The 24408-nt window shown below is 40.5% G+C and overlaps 1 protein-coding gene across 1 annotated transcript in view; it reads left to right on the forward strand.

Moving 5' to 3' along the window:
* Positions 1 to 409: 409 nt before the first annotated feature.
* The window catches only part of LOC145455934 (alsin-like), a 32199-nt gene continuing 8200 nt past the window's right edge, over positions 410 to 24408 (forward strand). The window contains exons 1-29 of the mRNA XM_080333966.1: positions 410 to 586; positions 3677 to 3830; positions 3960 to 4111; positions 4942 to 5168; positions 5232 to 5338; positions 5634 to 5715; positions 8157 to 8580; positions 9427 to 9608; positions 10341 to 10488; positions 10553 to 10582; positions 11070 to 11223; positions 11280 to 11448; positions 11862 to 12003; positions 12061 to 12195; positions 12779 to 12880; positions 13326 to 13515; positions 13772 to 13886; positions 13940 to 14068; positions 14553 to 14650; positions 14710 to 14831; positions 17416 to 17542; positions 17607 to 17768; positions 18262 to 18432; positions 18952 to 19073; positions 19461 to 19593; positions 19652 to 19737; positions 19824 to 19925; positions 20608 to 20806; positions 20869 to 21004. Of these exons, the coding sequence (XP_080190092.1) occupies positions 523 to 586; positions 3677 to 3830; positions 3960 to 4111; positions 4942 to 5168; positions 5232 to 5338; positions 5634 to 5715; positions 8157 to 8580; positions 9427 to 9608; positions 10341 to 10488; positions 10553 to 10582; positions 11070 to 11223; positions 11280 to 11448; positions 11862 to 12003; positions 12061 to 12195; positions 12779 to 12880; positions 13326 to 13515; positions 13772 to 13886; positions 13940 to 14068; positions 14553 to 14650; positions 14710 to 14831; positions 17416 to 17542; positions 17607 to 17768; positions 18262 to 18432; positions 18952 to 19073; positions 19461 to 19593; positions 19652 to 19737; positions 19824 to 19925; positions 20608 to 20806; positions 20869 to 21004 (4164 nt within the window). The 5' untranslated portion in view covers positions 410 to 522. The remainder of the gene's footprint in view (positions 587 to 3676; positions 3831 to 3959; positions 4112 to 4941; positions 5169 to 5231; positions 5339 to 5633; positions 5716 to 8156; positions 8581 to 9426; positions 9609 to 10340; positions 10489 to 10552; positions 10583 to 11069; positions 11224 to 11279; positions 11449 to 11861; positions 12004 to 12060; positions 12196 to 12778; positions 12881 to 13325; positions 13516 to 13771; positions 13887 to 13939; positions 14069 to 14552; positions 14651 to 14709; positions 14832 to 17415; positions 17543 to 17606; positions 17769 to 18261; positions 18433 to 18951; positions 19074 to 19460; positions 19594 to 19651; positions 19738 to 19823; positions 19926 to 20607; positions 20807 to 20868; positions 21005 to 24408) is intronic.

Here is a 24408-nt window from a genome sequence, read left to right on the forward strand (position 1 = left end):
CTTCGCTCTGATCAATAGACGCAGCGTCAGTGTCGGGTCTATAGATGTGCGTGAAATTGAAGTGAGAACATATAGTTTCGCTCATTAATAATTAATATAGCAGACAAACTTCCGGTTATCTATATGATCTTGTAAGGAGGATGGTGGATATAGGAACAGTAAATCTCAACAATCTTAAAGCTGAGCGGAAGTGTAATGCAGTGAATAAGGTCGATTAACCGGTCGATTACCTTTCGTCGTTTGCTTACTACCATACGTTGTTACCCGTATGTGTGTTTATTGTGTGATGTGTGCTTCCAACTTATTCTTCTGTCGCAATTGGGCTCGGGCTGGGCCACTGATCATAGACCCACGCTCAACATTATGGTAGAATGGTACGGTACTTGCTATAGGATGGCTGCTGTAGTATTTTTATGTTTTTTTAATTTTCATAGTATCGCAAACTTATTGGATTTGTGATAGAATATGATAAATACAGTGGTGATGCTTTATTGAATTTTGATCTTCCAATATCTGAGAAATATGGATATAGCAAACAAGAAATCACTCTGGATCTGGATTGAAAACAGCTCTGTCAGTGATGATGGTAAGTGTTATTTAGAGCAGTGTGAGATATGTTCGTCATTTTATTGGGGCACTTGTGTTAGTGTTAGTGTTGCTAAGTGTTGAAAAAATTTGTTTGCATCATTTCTTGCATAGTTCTGAGACAACTATATACAGTGATCATTTAGGATATGCCGTCTCCTTCTCCGTAATACTGTTAATAGCATAATAACCTATATTCTACTATTTACCTCTATGCTTTGGACCCAGACTGGAAACAGTGGTTGTTTTCGTCAATAAGTTGCGCGTGACAGAAGGGTTTCTTTCATAGAATAATGAAATAATTAAACGGAATGTTGCGTGTGACGTTACCACGAATTCCACTCTGGCTTTGGACCTATTGCTTTCGTTCAACTTTCTTTTGCTATATTAGTCATAGATTTTGTTTATTGCAGCAAACAATAAGTTCATATTGTCATATTTATTCCACTGGAAGCTTTTCGACTGGCTCTCTTCAGCAGTGAACGCCAGTAAATGAGGTTAACCATTTAACCAAGTTCGAAATATAGAAAGAATTTTGTCGTTGTGACGTAATAATGACAAGTACACAAGTCGCGAACGACAGTAAACAGAAAACAGCGCACGGTTTTTTCATATTTGCACATCATGTAGGCCATGACATTGTAGGCTATTGGCCTATATAGGCTATTGTGCAACTCCAGCCAATTTGACTTGACTCTAAGTACGACAGTTAAGGTTGCCAATAAGTAGTGGAAGTCTATCCAAGGGTGGAGTGAAAAATGAAAAATTTTGAATTTCAAAACGGACACTTGATATGTGGTGCCAAATTTCTAAAAATAATTTCTATAATAATTTTGGGCTCGTGCACCCTCTAGTGGTCATGCAATTTCACCGAACGTGCCAAAAATAGCCAATTTCGCTATATATGGATGACGCTTACGCTAGAAAGCTTATTTTGGGCTTTAAAGATGCAGAAGCAACAAGTTTCTATCTCAACTTTATAGAACTTTGTCTTAAAAATGAACAGAAAAAAAGTTACAAGCAAATTATTGATTTTTAGACTGTTTTTCGGGAATATGAGACACTGAAGCAGTGGGTACGAGGTCAAAAGCGTGTAGTGATTGAACTTATGACCGTCAACTCCATATTGAAGGCAGATAAATTGCAAATCCAAATTGAAAACTTAAAAACATCAATTCTATATTGAATAAAGATAGATTTCGAAGATGGTTGAATAAAGATAGATTTCGAAGATGGTTTCACTACCAGAGTATTAGTCTGCACAAACTTTGAAATCTTGTTTCGAATTAAAGGATTTCATCTGCCTTCGAGACTTCAGTTTTTGTCTGATTAAGCCATCTCTAGCTACGTTTATATCCGACACATGAGCATATGCTACGGTCAACGCGTTAATTTCACTTTCCACTGCCTGACTGTGCCATGGATGATTGAGCCTTAATGGTGATGGCCTTAGATTTTCCAGCTCGAGATATGACAAATTTTTCATTGCTGGTGGCTGTTCCACATCTATTAGATTCAAGTTGACAATTTGGTGGTATGATTTGGCCTTCATGTTTATGATTGGGATTTTAAACAATCTGATCCTAGTGTCAAGGTTGTTTTTAGGTTTTTCTTGATTAACATATCCTCTTTCTAAGTAGCCAATCGGGGTCTGGTATTCTGTTCGATCTGCTTATAGTTGTAATCTTATTAACTGCAAGTCTTCTGAGGCCTTCATCATCATCATCGAGCATTCCCAGAAAAAAAACATTTTCTAGATGTGCAAAATATGCGTTTCGTTGTACCAAAGATAGTGCAAGGTTACGAAATCATGTATCAGAAAGCTTTGTAACATAGGAAACTATGTTGTAGAAGTTTATAGCACCATCAACAATGAAAATGTGCATTTTATTTCAAACAATGACCGAAAATAAACCTCCATGCAGAATTTTGAGGTTCTATGTGCGACAGAGTCATCTATCAAGCAATCTGAAATATCTTGTTCAATTCTGCATGGAGGTTCATTTTCGGTCATGGTTTGAAATAAAAATGCACAATTCCATTGTTGATGGTTGAAGGCCTCAGAAGACTTGCAGTTAACAAGATTACAGCTATGAGCAGATCAAACAGAATACCAGACTCCGATAGGCGACTTTGAAGGAGGATATGATAATAAAACGAAACCTAAAAACAACGTTGGCACTAGAATCAGATTGTTTAAAGTCCCAATTATAAGCATCAAGGCCGAGTCATGCTACTAAATTGTCAACTTGAATCTAAAAGATGTGGAACAGGCACCAGCAATCAAAAACTTGAGCTGGAAAATCTAAGGTGATCACCATTAAGGCTCAATCATCCTTGGCACAACCAGGCAGTGAAAAGAGACGTTAAAATGGTGACTGAAGCATCTGCCCATGTGTCGGGATTTAAACGTAGAGATGGCCTCCTCAGACAAAAACTGAACTCTCGAAAGCAGATGAGATTCTTTAATACGAAACAAAACTTTGAAGTTTGTGCAGACTGATACTCTGGTAGTGAAACGATCTTCGAAATCGATCTTTTTTCAATATAGAATTGATGTTTTTCAGTTATCAATATGGATTTGCAATTTATGTGCTTTCATTATGGAGTTGTCAGTCATAGGTTCAATCACTACACACTTTTGGCATCCTACACACTGCTTTAGTCCCTAATTTTACCTAAAAACAGCCAAAAATCAATAATTTCGCTTGTAACTTTTTTTCTGTTCATTTTTAAGACAAAGTTCTGTGGAAGTGAGATAAAAACTTGTTGCTTCCGCATCTTTTAAGCCCAAAATCAGCTTTCTAGCATAAGCGGTCATACATATATAGCGAAATTAGCTATTTTTGGCTCGTTCGGTGAAATTGCACGACCACTAGAGGGTGCACGAGCCCAAAATTATTATAGAAATTATTTTTTTCGATTTGGCACCACATATCAAGTGTCCGTTTTGAAATTCAAAATTTTCCATTTTTCACTCCACCCTACCATGACGAATGACGTGCGTATCCTTTTAATTTTGGTTTTCCGTTACGATTACAGAAATGTCTTGTCATGTATAGGCTACCTACATTCCTACAATATTTAATAGATAACGATGCCATTCATACGACCCCGGTTCTTCGGCTTGAAGATGGAACAGTAGAGAAGTATGCAATTGGTGAAAGCTTTGGGATTTTGGTGTCAGAAGATGGAAGATTTTACCAAATTGGTCAGCATGGAGATGAGACTCTGTCATTGCCCAGGTTCGATATTGTAGCCTATATGAATTTTCAGTTATCACCGGAACTCTCTCTCGTCCACTATTACCGTAATTTCGTTGTCGAGGAGGTGATAGTAAGGCTTGAATTTTTTATTTTATTCAAATTTTCCAGCATTGAATCAAGTCTTTGCGAGGTGTCCCTCTTAAAATCTGTCATCATTGCCGAGGTAAGCTGTGGCCATCAGCATTCTGCTGCACTCACCCAAAATGGAATGGTGTACTGCTGGGGATCGTCTAAAGATGGCCAATGTGGTGCTGTTGCTGGTTAGTATATTTGTACTTGCGCATTGTGAACAATCCATCGTAATCCTTGATGTGACAACCTACATTAATTGAACTCTTGTATTTTGTGTGGATTTGCAGTTGGTCTGAACTCTGGGGTGGATCTAGATCAATGTTTCTTAACCTTTTCAGCACATGTACCATACCGGTACCACTTGAGTTTTTAATGAATGCTCTTATAGCCTACCCCCTGGACCCTGTCCATTTTTAACACAATTGCTGATGGTAGATTATATATTGACACGAAATCACACTTGCAAAATTATTTTAGTCCCTAATTTGCTAATATGCCTAATTCCGCAATGCATCTTGTACCGCGTGATTTGGTACTTCGTAACCCCAAGGAGTCCGGGAATCCCTGGCTTAGAACCTATGATCTAGTTTAAATTTTGAACTTTTCTGATCAGAGGAGAAATGATGGCGAAATTTTCCATATTTGTCAATTAGCTGTCTCAGTTTGAGACCGAGTTTGAGTGGCATCCTCAGGGTCGTAACTTTGACCATGACAGTCATTTTTGACCATTCAAGCAGTATTGTTCATGTGCTTGACCTCTTGACTTCTATTTTCTGATCGTTCACTTTTCTGTTAGCTATCCACAGCCATCAGACATCGTTATTACTGGGCATTTTGTATTTTTGAATAGTTTGCATTGGTACTGAGTAGACTGCCGTATTGTATACGATTGTCTGTGATTTTTTGTCATCTGTTTTGAACTTCTGCATGGTCTGTTGTGTTTAGTAGTTGCTTTATATTGCTATCGTAAGATTTACTATCAGCGTTTTTCAAGTCGTGATAACTTCTATCTGTTTAGACATGGTTTCGGATCCGATCCAAATCACCGCCCATGCACTTGGAGAGCCTGTCCATTTCCGTACCGTCTCCTGCGGTAAAAGTCACACAATGGCGATTTCCGGCAATAGCGAATTGTGGGGTTGGGGTTTGAGTCAGATGGTGGGCGGAAAAGTGGGGTTAACAAGAAACACGCCAGCACCAAAACCGGAATTAGTCAATCGACTTACGGGACGGAGAGTGTTGCAGGTTTGAATTTGATTTTTTGTCTTTTTCATAGTCATAATACTAATTCCACAGTTCTGTGATTAGGTCTCCTGCGGTGCACATCATACTGTTGCTGTAACGGAAGAAATGATTGGCAAATCGCAGTCGGGTTCATCTGCAGTTTGCAGTGTGTGTAAGAAAGAAACGTTTAGGTTGGTGACATGGATTACTGTCGTATGGATATGTGTATTTATGAAATATGTACGATTCTGACAAGTCTTTACTCATCCTGTAGCATGTTACTACATAGCTTGTGAGTTAAAGTAACTGGTGGTTTTGTCTGAGTGCCTCGTGAAGCGCTTGTTCAAGGGTGCTCATTCAAACAGATGTCCCCTATAACAGAATAATTTGTTTGTCTTTCATTGTGTTAATGTATGTTGCAATTGCTGACCATGAAATGGTAATCTATTTGCAATTTCAATTCAATAATAATATTTATTTTCTTAGAATGTTTGACAGCGCGGATCATGTTATCATCACAGATGCACATATTTGCTCGGCTCAAGAAAGTATCAATGGGACACATAGGGTAATTCAATTGCTTTTTATTACATAATACTAGGAGTATGGACTGCGTCTGATATGCTACCGCACCCTACCAAGTTTCACAACACAATTAAAACGCGATTTTGTTGACATTTATAGCCACAGTAGTTGTGCTACTTCTTGAGCCTTGTCAATATTCGAATATAGAGCCAATACCATTATAGCGTACCGGCATTTTTGCCGTTAAAAGCAATAATTTTTTGCCGATACCGGTATCAAAATCTGCTATATCTCAACTGGAACTTCACATTGTGAGCAGTAATTTGAAAAATATATCTCCATCATAGAAACTTCACTTTTCTGCGCCAACCACTGAGTAAGAATCTAGTACTTCCGGTCTAGCCGGCGTAATTTTAGTTCAGGAAACACAAATTCTCAGTGTTTTCAGCAAGAAGTCAACTCAGTTGTCCTCATAAATCAATCCAACAGTACTGCACAGTGCAGACGCACTTGGGAAAATTGTAGGAGTGATTACATCATTGGACACCTCAAATTGTCCGGAATTGACAGATGCCAATATCTCTACAGACACATATATTGGTCCAGCTCTAGCTAAATCAGGTGATCTTTCTAAGATGTAAAATATGTCATTGCTTTTTTTATGTTTCTACCCCTGATTTTACACTGTTCAATTCACTGTGTGGTGGTGGGGGTGTTGTTGCAGTGTCCCCTTGAATTAAAAACAATGATAATTTATATTGAAAAGCTGATGAAAACATGCTATCCACTGGTAATATCTCAACGTTCGACATGTCACGCTTATTGGTGAAATCAGGAATTGGAAAGTAAATATATCAATTCATTATAATACTACAAAAGTAATCCTAAACTATGCACATTTTTTTTCATTCAAAGACGCTACGTCACTGATGCGGAAATAGCAATCAATGATATAACATGGCATGCTATTTGTGTCAATTGAATCAACGCATTGAATATCACACTAAACTACAAAAGACCATGCAATGCAATGATGTGATTTTCACAAATGTAGTAAGGAGAAACCTCGCTATGATCAGCTGATCACTTTTATGTTTGTTGATTGTTTTATCAGATAGGCCTATCTTGTGATATCCATCAGAAATTTTTAGTAGAGTCTTGGCCTTATATTATTTATTCGGTCTTGAATGTGCTGAAAAATGATTCGGTTGCAAGGTGATTTTTGTCCCGTCTCTTTGTTTGTGATAATGTGACAGGTCAATGCTTGTGCATCAGGCTGGCAAATCGTAACTTGTCACGTTTCGAGACACACTTTCCTCACAAAGCGTGTCTATTCGGGAAGAGGCGCGTCATATACACACATGATTTAAATACTTTTTCAACGTTTCAGTCACCACATTATTAGCGTGCCACGTCCTTGATAGATTTAATGTGCCAGAAAAGTGTGAATACTCAGAGTATATCCCTTCTTTGTTTCACATTGAAACGGAACTCTGACTCCGACTCCAGACATTTTCAATACACCAACTCCGACTCCCAAGTCTTTAAACGCACCGACTCCGGCTCCTACTATTTTCCTCACAGAACTCCGACTCCAAGAGTACAAAAATTTACTTCGGAAATGATATGCTACAGTGATGGTTAAATAACTTTCATGTAACCATTGAACACATGCACTCCAAAAAAGTAGAAGTGTTTCATTACTGACCTCCATGGTTGTGATGACTCGAGTTACGATTTTTTTGGTGATTTTTGTGTATTGACTCGACTTGTACTCGTGGCATTGTGCATGACTCGAACCAAATCATATGACTCTAGACTAGGACGGCCAAGACAGACATTTCGTTGTAACTTCGACGAATTGTAAAGTTACCACATGATTGGTATTTCGTCTATCAGTCCTGATGCTTGAAAAATGAGGCCAGAGGAAAATTACGATATTATGAATGCGAGCCATTCTACATCACTCGAGCAGAGTTGAAAAACGTGGGTTCAGCCGGAATGAACTCAAAACTAAACAGTGAACATATTGACATAAACCCGTACTCGAGGCATAACACTATGACTCGGACTCGACCATCTACTCACTGACTTGGACTCGGGCTTGACTCGGTTGTGAATTGAAAATAACTCGACTTTACTCGAGTCAAAACTATGAAATTGAGATTGACTTGGTTACAACCCTGCTGACCATCACTGCACTTCAAGAGACTGTTAGAGGTACCGAACGTCAATATAGCCTACTATGGAATAATATATTCGTATCGAAATAGACCAGAATATTTTCAGCTGACACTCGTCAGGGGTAATCGTCAGGAACTAGTAGAGAATTCTAAAGAACTTTGTTTATCACCAGTCGTATCATCAAGCATAAAAACGTATACAAACCGTGGCAAGCAGATGGCTTAAATTCAATGTACTATTTTTAGATTATTTAACAAACCCGGCCAGACAGAGGTCTTACTTTATTTTCTGCCTATTCAGAAAAATTTTCAAACCCACAATCGCTCTTCATCGCTGCCATTCTTCAAAAAGTCCAATTCTCTGGCGGCCCGTAGACAAAACGGTAGCGGACCTGTACATCCACCCACCTCGCTGGCCATTCCCATCACCAAGTCAGCGTCGAGTCGTAGCCTGGAGATGCGGTCTGATATCGAAAAAGTGGAGTTGACACCAATCGCAGGCAACGCCGCGAACGCAAATCCTGGGAAACGGCCGTCGCCGTCGAAAAGTCTAGATATTCACTTTGATAGCGGACGTGGAAATGGATCACCGCAAAAGCAGGAACAGGCTACGGACCGACCACGTAACGGTGATGTTTTCTCGTTATCGGATTCAACTGGGAGCTGCTCGTCTTTGGTGTCTATGGATAATTGCAAGTCTAGGATGACGCTACCAGTGTCTTCAGGTGATTGCGTCATATTTCCATTTTTTTTCAAGTGATATTCTGGCGGGGCTGTTTTTAAATGGGGCTTTGGGTAGCGTACAACTGAAACTCGGTCAGTATAACGATAAAAGGATTGCAATGAGAGTCTGTGTTGTTGCACTAAGTAGATGCAAAGCGGGAGATGCATCACATATTTTCGCAAAGGGTTAAGGAGCGAAGACGCGATATCTCGATGCTGCATAGTTGTATAACTGAACTAGAGTGCAAAAGTGCATATTATAAAAAATATTTCAGCTGCAGTTCGAATGCGGTGACGTTCTGGAGGAAATGACTGTTGCCAACTAATTGTACGTTGCTGTTATGTTTTTAATGAAAAATGCCGTAACTGCCAACTGGCATGTTTATGCTTGTAGATATGTTAACATGAGCAAGACTATGTAATCCTTGTTGCATTGGCATCAGTAGGCCTACGTAGATTTAACCCGATAAATTAATTTGAATTTGGAACATTGTCAGTTTTCAAATACTCCACCCTCTCTCCCCTTCTGTTTTATCCCGCCCCTCCCTTTTTCTCGGCTGGCTACGCCTGCTAGGCTGCTGCTACCTTGGTAAATTTTGAAAATATTCTTCCCACCACCTGCAGATTACCAGACCAGTGGTATAACCCCTGAGATTTTCTCATGCAAATTTATTCCTCGGGACGTTACAAGCTGACTACGAGCACTGAAAACCCATACCGTTTAATAAACAGTCGGGAAGGAATACCAGCAATATTGTTAGAAGCCTTTTTATACTAGAACAAATTGATTTTAAATCTATTCTTCGAATTTTCAATCGCTCATTTTAATCATCCTACGTAAATGTCAGTCAGCGGCTTGGAAATTGAAGACACGGAATCGGCATTGGCATTTTTGAAACAACTCTCGCCGGACGAGAGCTCACTCGATTCAATGCCCATCGTTAACTCAAAGGAACCACCGAAATCCAGTGAGAATCTGCCAAAGATTGACGAAGGAACAGACACCGTGAAGAAAACACTCTCGGAGAGGGTAAGTGAAGTTTGCAGCTACAAGAAAAAATGCACAAACTGCACATGTTACTACCAGTGTTCAAAGTAGCGAGTACCATAATAGTAAGGCATTCTGGCTGTAGGCCATAGGCTATATGCTACTTGAACTGATGGGTCTGTGTCCTGCACTTCTGAACACTCGATGTCACATTATCCTTTTCTACACATGCTGGCTGGAGCGGCATACTTCCAGATCCATTCCAGCTTCCTGAAACCTGGGTCCAAATTCAATCCAGCTCCACTGTCGGCTTCCAGAATCAAACATGACACAGATCCACAAAACTCTGATAAGTCGTGTGTACCTAGCAAACTACAAAAATAAGGTAGATCCAAGGAATATGATTGATTTGATACTTATCATTGGAACGAAATAAACCGCCAATGTCACCAAGCTACATGAAAGCTTTTCATCATGCATGATTCCATGGGTCTATTTGCTCATTCGCATTAATGCAATTCACGCAATTTCTGAAGCCATGCTTCACACTGCAATTCTGTCATAATCCTATTGTAGTCTGGAATTTATGAGAAATTGCATCGTTGTGTTTCTAAATAGCTAACAGCATTCGATACCCACTATTTTGAGCTTACTGGAAATGAAATTGGACATTTTCCAGGATATATTGCTTCGCTAACTGATGACATGTGCAAATAAAGAAGTCACAGATTGATGATTCGTATTTCCATTTTAATTCAATACTATTCAACTTAGATTACCGATTCCTTAACGGACAACCAGCTGCTGTCGCCTTTGACATCCTATTCGAAAAACGTGGTCAGCGGCGTCATGGATCGTATCGAGTGGATCAAAAGCTCGGCGATCGAGGGTGTCACCCCGATTAAAGATTTTCTTTTGAAAGGTAATCTCGCGTTTTGTCTCGATAGCCCACGGTGTTCAATAAAAAGTGCTCTCCGTCTTTGCAGAAAAAGCTGAAGACCGAAACGGAATCGAAGGTGCGTAATGAGGAATGTTCTTAGGACCTGACTTGAGTTTGGTCTGAATCATTAATAGTGTGTGTGTATCACATCCATGAGGTGTAAAAAGTGACCCGCTTAGCCGACCGACTACCCCTGTTTTTGAATTGGTACCACGGCCTTGTCTATGAATGGAGAGATCTGATTTTGCTGATGGCTATTGAGGTAGTTTATGGTAGTCTACTTTGTGAAGTAGATGGGACAGCAGATATGGAGTTGCCTAAAATTTGTTATCCCCAGAGCTGTCGTTTTGTGCAAAGGTTGTATCGCCGACGATCTTTCTGCGAGTGCCGAATTTCACAGTCAGACTAATAAAATTAAACCTCGCAGGCCACAGATTGGCCGGCCCTGATCTAAAAACATACTCTGAATAAGTAGAAATACTTTGTTACTTACCACCTCTGGTCTACGTCCCAGTTGCTTGTGCATGGTAAAGTAGAAGTGCCAATCCTTTGTTCTAATCCAGACGCAAGTTTACTGGGAGATCCATTGAGATACAACAGCCCCGCCTCACATCAATCAGACAAATCTGACGCTGTCCCGCTCACCCTACGCACCGAGGTCTGGACCTGGGGAAACAACGACGACGGACAGCTTGGCATGGCAGACGCATTGGACAGGTAGAGCATGCCTTTGTCAACAAATTTTACGTCTCAAAAATATGAAATGCATTCAGATTTCAACCGACGTGCGTGAAATCTCTCACACACCGCGGTGTAGTCAAGGTCGCGTGTGGCTCGTACCACTCTTTGGCCCTCACAAGTAATTCTGAGGTGTTTTCGTGGGGGCGAAACCTACAAGGTCAGCTGGGACGCGAAGATTCTAACAACAGGCATCCTGTCAAGGTATGGTTGGAGGTCTTGCAATGGATTTTTATTCCGGGTATGAGCTGTGTTGATAAATTTTCGTGAACGGCATTGAGAGTGTTGACTGTTTATGGCAAGATTGTTACCAGCAGTCTACTGCTTTCCCTCAAGGTTTTCCTGAATGTGGTGTGTGCGGTTTTCAAGCATTGCCAGGCCAAAAATCGAATCAGGCAACGCTATATTTATGCATTAGAACATTTACAGGGAGACTGTATGTGTCCTGAGTGTGGTGTAAGTGCTGTACTGGTTATGTTTGTACGCATGTAATGTTGGAGGAGGTCACGTTTCCATTTGGCGTGCTTCTCATTTTAGGGAGCGTATAAAAGCAGTTAACTAGATCAGCATAGATATCTTATGAGTAATATATACCTGAGTTTCGGTGCACTATTCAGATCGACTGCAAGTACTGCGTCTGGGACATGGCCGCCGGTAGAAGCCATTCCTTGTTTTTAACGGACGGAATATCCGAAGAACCCGACGTTTTGGCTTGCGGTTCTGGACCCAGCGATACGTCCCAGTCTCATCCGCTGAAGGGTAAGCCGCGTCTCATTTTGCGTCTGGTGCCTTGTCTAATGGCTTGATGCTTTGCAGGTGGTATGGGTGGAGGCGTGCTGGAGCATTGGAAATTACGGCCGGTCCATTTTTCGAATAAAATGGGATTTCAGTGTCACATAGCAGCCGGGCCTTCAAATGTTTCGACTTGCCTGAGCGAAGAAGTACCTTCCGGTTGAGATATTTTTAATTTCGCTGGTCATTACAATCTTAATCTGAGTACAGTATCAATTGTACTGATTCCATCACAGTAGTGAGAGTTAATTTATTCTAGTAATGAAATTATGCGCCCATTGGCTCTACAAATTATTTTACCAGCGAGATGTATAGTTCCAAGACATTCTTCCTGCCTCTGAAGCCTTGAAACCTCGGTTGGTCGTAATACAGCATCCAATTCATTTTGCACAGAAGTCTGAATATTCATGGAAACAACATCTTGTTAAGTACTTTATTGATCCTCGTGCTACGAAATGAAATATTAATAGTCAAGAATTACAAATGATGAGATGTATCTGGGAATATTTTCCTTGTGCCCATAAAGAGCATACATTACTACATCATCTTCACAGGTATGTTTTTGTAGTAGGTCAAATACTCGGGTTAGAATCGAATCTTTCTGACCCGCGATTTTGCTGTTGTAGCGATGTCAGACCAATTGAACCTTGCTTTGAGAGTGTGCTGCAGTTTTGGATAAATTTGAGTCTTGGCCCTGTTTATACTGATTGGTTCTTAACGATTTTGCCTTCCACCTTTTCAGACATCAGACTGTCTCTACGTGCGCTGGCCAAGTCGGAGAGAAGCTTTTACCGTCAGATTACTTTGATCAAGACGGATTTTCTCAGGCCTTTGAAGTTTTCTGGTGAGTTTTTGTGCCGGTGGAATAACTTTCATTTAACACGGAGTGTTTATATCTCTGTGTGCTCTTATAGTTGGTATTGTATTTCTGTTCGCTCTGCTTTAACTTGTTGTTTCAGTTATTTGTAATTGTTTGGGTTTTGTAATTACATAATGCTACACTCCCAAATCCCAATATTTAGATCCCATTCATGTAATTGTGTAGCTTCTGATAATGAAGATAGATGGTAATATAGGGACACTTCAGTAGTAGTTCAAGTAATGTCTGAAATTTCTACGCAATTACTAGTGGAAGTTCGGACAGGTTGAAACCGCTTGATGTAGTAGTAGAAAACGTGAGGACTGAAAATTACCGAAGTAGTTTAAAAAAGTGTATTGGAATTAACATATTGTCAGTCAGCGTGTAAATATGGAACGTGGCTTTTGTTTTATCGTTGTTCTCTCTTCAGATCTGTATAAAAGTCTTGAGAGCACCAAGTACGCCGGCGTCCTGGCAAGTCTGCTGGAATTTTTCGGCCGTTTATCATATCATATCGGACTCAACACTGTGCAAATGAATCGTTTTGTCGTTTGTGGAAGACACTGTGACGAATCAACTTTTTCTTATATGACTCATAATCTGCTGCAATCCTTCGAAAAGTGAGTGCTCTGGTTCGTCGAAGGTTAGCTCTTAGCTGTGTGATCTGGGGTTTCGGGGATTGTTTTCTTGCACACTGACTGTCGCGATGTGCAGGGATGCCATCTCCCGGACTAATGACTAGTGAAAAATTATCTGTGAAGAGGGTCGAAATATCTGTGATGTGTTCTGTGTTGTGATATCCCATGGAGTTGTGTAAAAGTTTAGATGTGTCGCTACAAAGCGTTAAAATTGTTTCATTTTTTCTTGTAACTTCAGGTACTTCAAATGTTTAAACGACTTGATAGCTTTTGGATTTTTTGAGCAATGCGAAGAATTGAGCGTGAAACAAGCCAAATTTCTTGTCAAAGACAATATTGCACTATTATTTAAGGTGAGTATCTCTTCGTTCATTACATTGTAGCGGCGACTGAGCCTTTCCGGCAGAATCTTCTGGGAGAGCGAAGAGTAAGCTCGCTTGCATCGGAAAACTTTCTGCAATTGTTGCAACTCCCGGCGTTCAGGCTAAGGGAGTATGCGTCGATATTGAAGAACTTTGCGAGTCTAACTGAAGAGGTAGGTGCAAAAAGGATAATATTATTTTAATTTTGCGATGTAGTGTCCGATACAAATTAGTATTGTTAGATCGTGAAAAATCCAGTATTACCATGAACCATTGCAACTTGTAAATAACTTGATCGAAAAAATTTTCGATTATCAATTGGTGTGACGTTAGTGCTGGGAAGGATTCAAAGAAATTGAGTAATAGGAATAAGCCGTTGGTATTTCAATCAATACTGAAAATCAAACAGTAAAATCGTTGTGCTCAGCCCTATGTGTATATTCGGAGATGGTTAAACTAGCCACAGCTGCTACTCAAGCAGAACTCAAAGTAACTTTGTAAATTTGTACTCGAGTGCATGAGTACTTTGAAAAAGTACAAGTACTTCATTACCAACCACTTCTGAATATATTCGCAAAATCATGCATCCGAAGTGTTGTTGGACACAGCGTTATTCACTCTATTTTCTCTATCTGATGCTGTTCTCTCTCGCTCAAGAACATTCCCCTGTCAACATTTGTGGAAGGCCTCGCCGGAAAGTGGAACACTCTCTGGACCGGAATTAATAACCAACTTCAATCGGCAAACGACACAAGGTAGGTTAACATCGCTTGTCGCGTGCGGCACCCGCGGATCATTCCGTTCTTCGCGACAGGCGCCTTTGGAAAAACGAATTCAAATCAAACAAAATGAAGCAGATCGCCGATAACTTGAAGAAACGCGGCAGATATCTGATATTACACAGCAAACAAGTGCCGCTCGACAATCTCAATTCAAGTAGGGGGTGAAACGTTGATGGTTTGGTCACAGCGAAATTGGTCCATGATAACACTACCGGGAATATTTTCAGCCGGTGTATCGTTTTGAGGATTTTATTTCACATTTCTTTTCCGCCATTGATGAGCTTACCTCGTTCGTTTCTACAAGACTTGTGTCTAGGATTGTGCCTTGGCTTACATAATGTTTGTGTCAATGAAATGAGATGAAGTGGTGACAGTATAGTCAAGATTTCTCTTGATGACCACCGACTAGGTTGATGTCTGAGAATGGTTTTTCATAGAGGCATAGAAGTTAGGGTAGCGTTACGTTCCATAGCTGCAACACCAATAGGCTCGACTCCAGAATTCCTACCTCAGTGTCGAAGGTTTATCTGGGCTCCACGCCACGAGACCTGCAGAAGCGATGAAAAAGCCTCGAAGTTTTATAAGATTTGTAAGATTTAGATTTTCTGCACGTCTATGCTGTGACATACTCTGAATAGCTGGGCTCATCCACACTGCCAATTTTCAAAAGCTTATCAATCGCTAATCGAATTAGTCCTGTTTCTTCATTCGTATTGTACCTATCTCGTGTTACTACATCAGAATTTCCACCCAAAAGATTATTTTCCATTGGCTGCTAATACTCCAGAAACATAGGCGCCGAACCTGGGCATGCAAGGCATGCCAGGCATACCTAGACATTTTTCTAGGCATGCGGCATGCCTAGAATTCGGCTTGGCATGAATCGGCATAAACCCCGATTGTGTTATTTAGAACGAATCGCAATGTATTTCCGTTTACGACATTACCTGCTACCGCTTATGTGAGCGAGGTAACCCGTTGCGCACGGCCAATTAGCTACAAGTGCGTTGCCAATTACCGAGATTTGTCTGTGCACAATGTAACGCGACGCGATCTCCCCCGCTGAGATGATCGCGAAATTGTGTCATTGATCGCCGCGCGCTCGGCAATCATCGCTTGGGACGCTTGCCTGCTTTATCGCGTCTCCGACAAGCCTAGTTTCACTCGCTTGAGCATGATTAACAATCACATCAGCAGTAGGCCCGGTGCCATCGCTGCCAGCACTATCGCATCTGCATTGGCGCACACGATATTATCGCTTGCCTGCACAATAGCATCTGCAACAGGCCTGGTACGAAAGATATCATCGCTGGCCAACTATCGCGTCTAGAGCCGAGCATGCGTTGGCTCCCATCTATCGAGCCTAGCATGCGTTAGCTTCAATCTTTCGATGGCTTGGTGACAATGCCGTTAGGTGTTTGTTGGTTAGCGATTGTAATTAAAGAGCGACATCGCTGACCTGAATGACATCGAATGTCCGCAGACATGTGCGATTGTGAGTGCGCCGTGCATGCGTAAGTGAATTCCGCTAATGTACCTAAACATAATCATCAGAAGATGTGTGTCAACTGTCAAGGCTTGAGTTGTAAAAGACGAGAAAGGTTTGAACATCCTGAAATCGGTGCCATTATAGAACAGATTCCATAACTACTCTGACATTTTGCCTTGCGCAAATCGTCGCCTAGGTTACGTAATACGCGTTGATAAGCGCCGTATTTAATTGTTCGCTAGCGGCAGGGACTCGCTAATTGACAGCACTTCCTGACAGCTTATCATACGCGCAAGTTTGTTAACACGAAGATATTGCATAATCGGCATTTATGCAGGCACTTAACCCTCATGAATTGATGCTATATTATCCCTAATTATCAATTCCGTCGGATCATGACGTCATTCCTTTGTGACGTCATCGAACTCGCATGCCTAAGGAAAATTAGCGTTCGGCGCCTATGTCCAGAAACACCCAAGGCATATTCATCACATTTTAAGTAGATCCATTTAATTTTGATTTCAATGTGGGGTTAGTTGGAATTCATATTTCTGCGAACATAAAGACAGTAAGAGAAATGAGCTATTACCTGATGACATCAACAAGCAATTTTCATTCCGAAACAGCTATATCGCCTGTAAAAAAGCACAGCATTTCTTAATACGCAATGCATTAGAATTATAGGCTCTGAAAGGGCCCAATCGCTATCACTTTAGACGAGTGGTTCTCAGGCACCGGTCCGTGGCAAGTGTCTGATCTGCCAAATATCTTGGACTTAAATGCAAGAAATCGGGTGCTTGTCCATTGATTAGAAAAATGAAACATCAAATTTTAAATTGATTTCGATTTCTGAAGCATATTTTTCTGCAGGGGGTCCTAATGTAGATTTCATGGTCTGCTTTCATCTCAATGCTGTGCAGTGTTGTACGGACTGTTTGAAAGTAACTCATATGGAGACGTTTAAATGAAGTTTGTTAAATTTTAACAGTGCAATTTAGCGACATTATGGAGTAGAATAGAGGCTAGCAAACAGAAAACTCTCATTTCTTTGAAAAGAAAATGAACAATCGGGTTGCAATTTGGGTTGATTTTGATCACTGATGGTTTGTCGGTCTGCAACATTTATTTTGATGTTTTTCCGGTATGCAGGGTCAAAAAGGTTGACAACCACTGCGGCTTATTTTGTTTGGAATTCGCGCAACAGACTTGACGTATTTTTCTGTCCTGCTGATGCTCTGCTTTGCAACAGGTCGCTTCAGCTCAAACTGGTTTCTTCTCTTCAACGACGCGTTGGTTCTAATCAACAACGGATCTATATTTACGCACGACCTACAAACCACTTGGTGCTCGCTGATAGCGGACGAAACGGAAGTCAAGTAAGTATCACGCTCTTCCTGATCGGGAATGCTGCGCAGAATTCTAAAGAGAGCCATTGTGCAGCTACGAGATAAAGGTCGTCACTCCTGAGGAAGAGTTTACCGTGTCCGCCAGGCAGAACGACTTCAAGACGCAGTGGATAACGACAATAAACCGCGCGATCAATTCAGCACTCCGTGGCGATGAGCAAATCTCGCCTAGCCACGAGAGCAAGCAATATCATAGGTGAGTTTTGGCGCGCCGAAAAGCACACCCCATGGTCATGACCATACGCAGTTTTACTATAGATAACTAACTCGCGGATATGGTAATGATATTCTAGGAATGATGTTGATGGCGACGTGGCCGCAAAACATAATACGACTAATTTCGAACGAAAGCTACCGTAGCGATAATCCGAAAGTCTAAATTATAATCTGATCAAGAAACTGCAACTAGCGTAAAATTGCCTAGAAAAGTCTAAAATCAGCATTGTTCCTAATAATCTGAGTGCAGGGTTAGCTCATTGCTACAGTCATTGTATTACTATGCTCTGATTCTTCGGAACAATGCTGATTTTCTGATTCTAAGGGCAAATATTGGGTCGTTATATTGCGCTGATCATATTATAATTTATAACTTGGGAAGCCTAAAAAATGTAGACTGTGGCAGACAAAACCTACTCGAGTGCTTCGAAATAGTAGAGGTGATTCGTTACTGACCCCTTTTTTGATGGCAGACCGCCGCCCGTTGTTCGGCACGCGAGTTACACGTACGCCAAGATTGTGGAATTGAAAGGCGCCACTTACGACGGTTCTTGGTTAAACGGGAAACGTAACGGCAAAGGCGAGATGTCCTGGGAAAACGGAAAATCGTACAAAGGGAATTTTAAAGACGGCAAAGAACACGGGTAATGGTTCCGTTCGTTAGCATTGTTAACCCCACTAAGTTTCACATCTTTTTCGAATAATATAATACAGCCCGATAACCATCTAACATTTCTTCCCCTACCTCATCAAGAAGGTGCAACGGTGAAGAAATTCCTTTGCGTAATTTCGCAAAGGGACTCAATATCACAGAGATCGATTACTGGAACGGTACTTTCCGTGAATATCTTTTAGCTGCAGTTCGGACACGGTGGCTTTCTGAGGAAAATGACTGCCGTCAAAATGTTTTTCGCACTTACATTATTGATTTGAGACCTAATCATATTGAAAGAGTACTGCCCCTTTGATACTATATTTTGAAATGTGGCTCACGATGCGATGAGATTTTGTCATAAATCTTTTAGTGAGTAAACTAACAATATTCGGTTTTTATTTCCTGCACTTCCAAAGCTCATTACCTGCCGATGGCTTTGTTAAATCTATTATTGCGATTGAACGTTCGACAAATATTTCCCTCTAATGAAAGGCAATTCTCCCGCTAGGTATGGAGAATGGAACGCCGGTGCCAACGACCAAACAATGTTGCGGTATCACGGCTGGTGGAAAAACGGTAAAATGGACGGACGAGGCAAATTATGGTACAGCAAGACGCAGGTTTACGAAGGTAAGTTGAAATGCCGCAAAAAATAGAAGAATTTCTGTTCTCTGTTATATTATTTCAACGAATTAGTTTGGAATTCTATATACTATTCTTCACTCGATATAACCGTACCACAATCTGACTTATCAACTTCACATACCGACACATAATACTTGATTTTCATGGCGTGTTCTTTTTATGTTATCTTCTGTTAATTTACATTCGGTGTGTACATCTCTTAGGGTGAGGTGGGTGTCTGATTGAGAGAGTACTACCAAGTTAATTTGACTTCTTTCTATGTTTTCATTTCATCTTGTGGTGTTTTGAGGAAATTTTAAATCAACTGAATTGACACGAACTCGAGTAGATATAAATCGGATCCAAATCCGATAACGTTTCACTTGTCCCCAGGCTCTTTCAAAAATGGTCTTCGCGACGGCCATGGTGTTTTACGCACTGGGTCGGTGACAGAAGGCTCCGTGTACGTCGGATCATGGGACAATGACCAAAGAAATGGGTTTGGCGTGGAAGACAACATCTCAAAGTACGTAAACTCGGTTGCGTTCACCTTTGAAGTCATTTAAATGGGTTTTGAATCGCAGAGGTGAAAAATATATCGGTATGTGGACTAAGAATGAACGGAACGGTTCTGGTATCCTGGTTACTCTCGATGGCCTTTACAGTTTAGGTATGTGAATTTGTACTCGAGATTGTGACTTTCTGACTTTCATAACCTGACTGAGACAAATTTCGTTGTTACCAACTTCTGCGTAGGTACGTTTTCTCACGGGCATCTCAGCGGCGACGCGATACTCATCGAAGGACAATACGTGTTGGAAGGGGTGGTGTCGCAAGGTCTTACGCTCGCTGGAAAAGGTATAGAGATATAGCAATGAAGTCAGGCTGTTAGTTTAGTGAATGTTGCGGTCGCTCAACTGCTTATATGGTACTTGTTGTAGGTACATTCCTTTTCAACTATCAGCATCTCAATGTCCTGCCAGTTTCACGAAATAACTAGACGCGATCTTAAGATAGCATAAGTTCCAGATCCAGATGATCACACAATACTGTATGAAGTTTGTAACGTATTGAACAACATCATTTCATAGCGAACAACATTGGTAATGCAGTGGGGAATGTTCAATTGAACCACCATAATAAGCATCTGTGCAGGCCTATTGGCCCATTTTTATTTGTAGTGAGGCTGCGTTGTCGTATTTGAAATGTTTGTGGAGAACCTTTTTTTAGCGCTGTGGACCTGTTTCAAAATAGATATCTTTTCTGTACCAATCGTTGTAAACACAGACGTTCAACATTACAAATATATTGCAGTTTGTACACCACCAGGCGCTAAAGGGTGCCAAGAAAGTTTGCAACACATAAGTTTCGATTAAAGGGATAATTATTATCAGTGATCTTGACCACTATCATTCTTAACCTTAACTTGCGAAAGTTATACAATGTTTTCGAGCAAACTTTCAACGGCCTGTTAAGCATTGTAAAGCTAAGAGCGGCCGTACTTATCGCAAGAGTACTGATCTCGCAATGAATCCGACAGGCCGGCTTACGATGCCCAACGGAGACAGGCTGGACGGGGTGTTTTCCGGCAGCTGGGGTAGCAGCATTCGAATTTCAGGCCACATACACCGAACTGAAATCGCTCATCCTGTCCCGCACACTCCCGAGAGTCCGAGAACGTCGGTCGATTCTGGATTCGGGTTCGGACCGCACAAGGACCGCGCTAAGACTGTGCTGAGGTTTGATGGCGAGTGCAAACCTCCTGTGAAAATCTGTATATGAATTTTTTGTATCGTTTTAGACGTTATAACAGGCAAATCATGAAAAAACTGGTGGCGAACAAAGGTACAAAGACGTTTCCTATCAATCTTCATCCGGACATGAAGTGGACTGATGTATTTGCGAAATGCCGTGCTGCACTTAACTGCCCCGAAGAGGTTTGTTTATGTCTGTTGGCTAGTAATTAGTAGTGTGCAAAACCGAGTATCGTCTATTATTACGTCCTACCAGTATACAGCAGTGAATCCCAACCGCGGCTCTGATTGACCGCTAAATATGCCACAAAAATATAACAGACGACAGTTGTTTTTTGTTTCTATGAATAGCTATAGTCAATTTCTATATATGAATGCTAAATTGTGGGATATTAGTTATGTCTAAAGCCGTCCAAGGCAGACTTGAACAACTAGAAAATTTTCAGCTTTTCTGAATTAGATTAGAATTAGAATTAGAGCTCCACAGTTTTTTTCAAACTAGATGAGAATTAGAATTAGAGCTACACAGTTTTTCCAAATTAGATTAGAATTAGAATTAAAGCTACACAGCTTTTTTCAAATTAGATTAGAATTAGAATTAGAGCTACTAAGCTTTTTCAAGATTAGATTAGAATTAGAATTAGAGCTACTTAGTTCGCAAAAACTTGGAAATTGAATGAAATTGTATATGGGAAATGAATACAGGAAAATGCAGTTCACATCAAATCACAGTACGTGATGCAAAAGGCCGTAAGGCGATAAGCGCCACATATTTTTGTTTAACAAACAACAACAACACGTTCGTCAAGAATAGAAAGGGCCTATGTCACATTTCATAGTTCTGAGAAAATTCAATTTAAAGATTCTTCATATTCATTATGGAAGATCTCAAAGCCTTTTCTGTTATTAGTTCTTTGATCCTTCTCCTTTTAAATCAACTTACTCTGGGAACAAATGTCCATTTTCAAGTCAATGGGCATGTCGGGTTTTTCCTCCCCGAATGTACATAGGCCGTGATTAATTCTCATTAATATACCGGGACAAAGGCCCATTCGACTCAATATTGGGACATAGGCCCGTGTGTCAATCCTTTTCAATCCATCTTTTTAGACATTATGATGCCGTATTTTGTGAACAATGACAGTTAACTACTGAAACAAACGTATTTTCGCATTTTTCAACCACAAGTGTTGTAGACAACAGGTACCGAGTTCATTGGAATGTCGCAGTTTTATAGGTCTTGAAATTGAAGCAAGTTCAGCAACCACCGTTTTTGTTTTCTACAAACTTGAAACTGGGAAACGACTAAAATATAGTTAATAACATACATCATGATTCCATTTACAATTTATGGTGAAGACATTTTACCTATTCCAAATAAATCTCCTCACTGTTTCACCTCAAATGAATATCTCTTCAAGAAGCTGTATCCGTTGTGGCTGCATAAGAGTCTTTGAATGGACTCAAGTTAGCTTGTAATTACTTTCCATGTCATGTTTTATCCTGTTGCCTTCTGCTTTCTGTTTGCTATGCTTACTATGAGAGTGGAGTATGATAGATTCCTATTGTACGAGGGTGGAAGTCTTCTTATAGATTCTTTTTCAATCAAAGAAACTGTAAGGCCTAGCGCAACCGGCATTAATACTGATAGCTGGTGTTTTGAAGGTTCATTTTTCCTGGAATGATTTTAACTGCTCAAATCAATGCGAGTAGTGTGTTCCTAACCCTAGCTAGATTGCTCTTTCTGTAACTGAAAAATTAGATAGCGTTCATTGTTCCACATGAGCTGAAATAAAAATTTCGATTGTCCGTCACAATGCATCAACAATAAAATGGGCCTATGTCCAATTCCTTACTTCAAGCAAGGTGATGGAAAAGGCCTATATCCAAGAATCTTGGACATAGGCCCCTTCTATTCTCAAATGTAATCAAAAGTATTTGGCCTATGTCACATCAAGTCAAGGAACAGGCCCAATATATGAGAAGGTCTCATTGCCATCTGAAAGAGCTGTATCCTTATACCAGAAAAAGAAAAAAATAGTGAAATTATGATAAATGGACATAGGCCTTTTCTATTCTGGGCGAACGAACTGTGCATTCCCATAACCATGAGAATGGTTAACTTCTGTACACCAAGCTTGGCTCGATTTTTACTATACTTTAATAAAGTCCTATTACTTCTTATGGTAACGGTGGGCATCGCCCATGTTATAGTCAGAATGGCGATGTAGGCCTACTAACGTAAAGTTTTAGAAACTAGAATGTTGTTGGCAGACTACAAGCTACTCTAGCAGGCTATATTCGTCATAATATCTACTATGACTGCAAGGTGTAAGTAAGGCGATGGCGGCTTGGCACTGTATTTCCTTGCTCAAGAGGAGATTTTCTTTTTAACTCACTGCAATAGTGCAATATGCCTCGGACAAAGAGGCATTTTCAGGAAAACAATAATTAGATTAGAACTAGAATTAGAGAATACGGAGATTTCACAAATTAGATTAGAATTAGAACTAGAGCATAAGGACATTTCACAAATTAGATTAGAATTAGAATTAGAGCATGGAAGCATTTCACAAATTAGATTAGAATTAGATTACTGGCATTTCGCTCTAATTTAGTGAAATTAGACAACTAGAATTATCTAGTTGTCCAAGTCTGGTCCAAGGCCGCTTCTGAAAACCGGGAAAGGGAATTCTTGCAGACTAGCGTCAAACGCATGGATGAATACTAGGGATGGTGTGAACCTCTGAAAGGTTCAGGTTCGCGTGAACGCGAACCTTTTTGAAAGGTTCTGTGTGAACGCGAACGTGAACCTCATGACGTCATATCGCTAATTCCAACCCTATTAATGTACACCATACCTAGCGACGACTCGGGTCACTTAATGCCACAATGCTGCAGTACTTACTGACTTTCTAAACGTCGCCAAATGTATCAACTGAAGCAATGCAATTACATATAATCCCGTAAAATCATTATCTTCCGTCGCTTTGCCAACAATTTCGACGAGGACTTGAAAGGGAATATAAGCTTACGTCTAAACGGTCTAGTCCAGACCGGACAATGTATTAGGGGTCTAAGTGTTGCTACGTTGATATTGAGCAGAGTGTAAAACGACCTTTACCGAATCAACAAGTTATATAGCAGTAACCAACAGCCCAATCGCACGGATTTTGTTTTTATGATACAATAAACATATGAAATCGAGATGGACCCCGTACGCTAGCTAGATTTTTTACATCAGACAACGATATCAATTACATTGATTGGTTGAATAAGCATCATTCGCTGACCACCTTCATGTAGCGTATTTCGCTCTTGCGGGTCAAGCTGACAGCAGAGAGTCACTAAATAAACTGAATATTTCGAGCAAACTTTTGTAAAAAAGCAGGTAAAATTTTTGAGATTGTCAAGGTGCATGCTCGTTTGGCGTTGATTTTTTATGCTGCCAGCGCCATGCATAGAGTGGCCCGCAGTTAAATGCAATAAATTTCAACCAAAGATGTTATAATGACGCAAAAATTGTTATATATGTAAAAGGTTCACAGTGCAGAACCTACCAAGGTTCGTTTGTGAATGTGAACCTC

The sequence above is a fragment of the Botryllus schlosseri genome, chromosome 14, assembly GCF_051294905.1.
Source record: "Botryllus schlosseri isolate E-star chromosome 14, Bs_hap1, whole genome shotgun sequence".
Classification (NCBI taxonomy): Eukaryota; Metazoa; Chordata; class Ascidiacea; order Stolidobranchia; family Styelidae; genus Botryllus; species Botryllus schlosseri.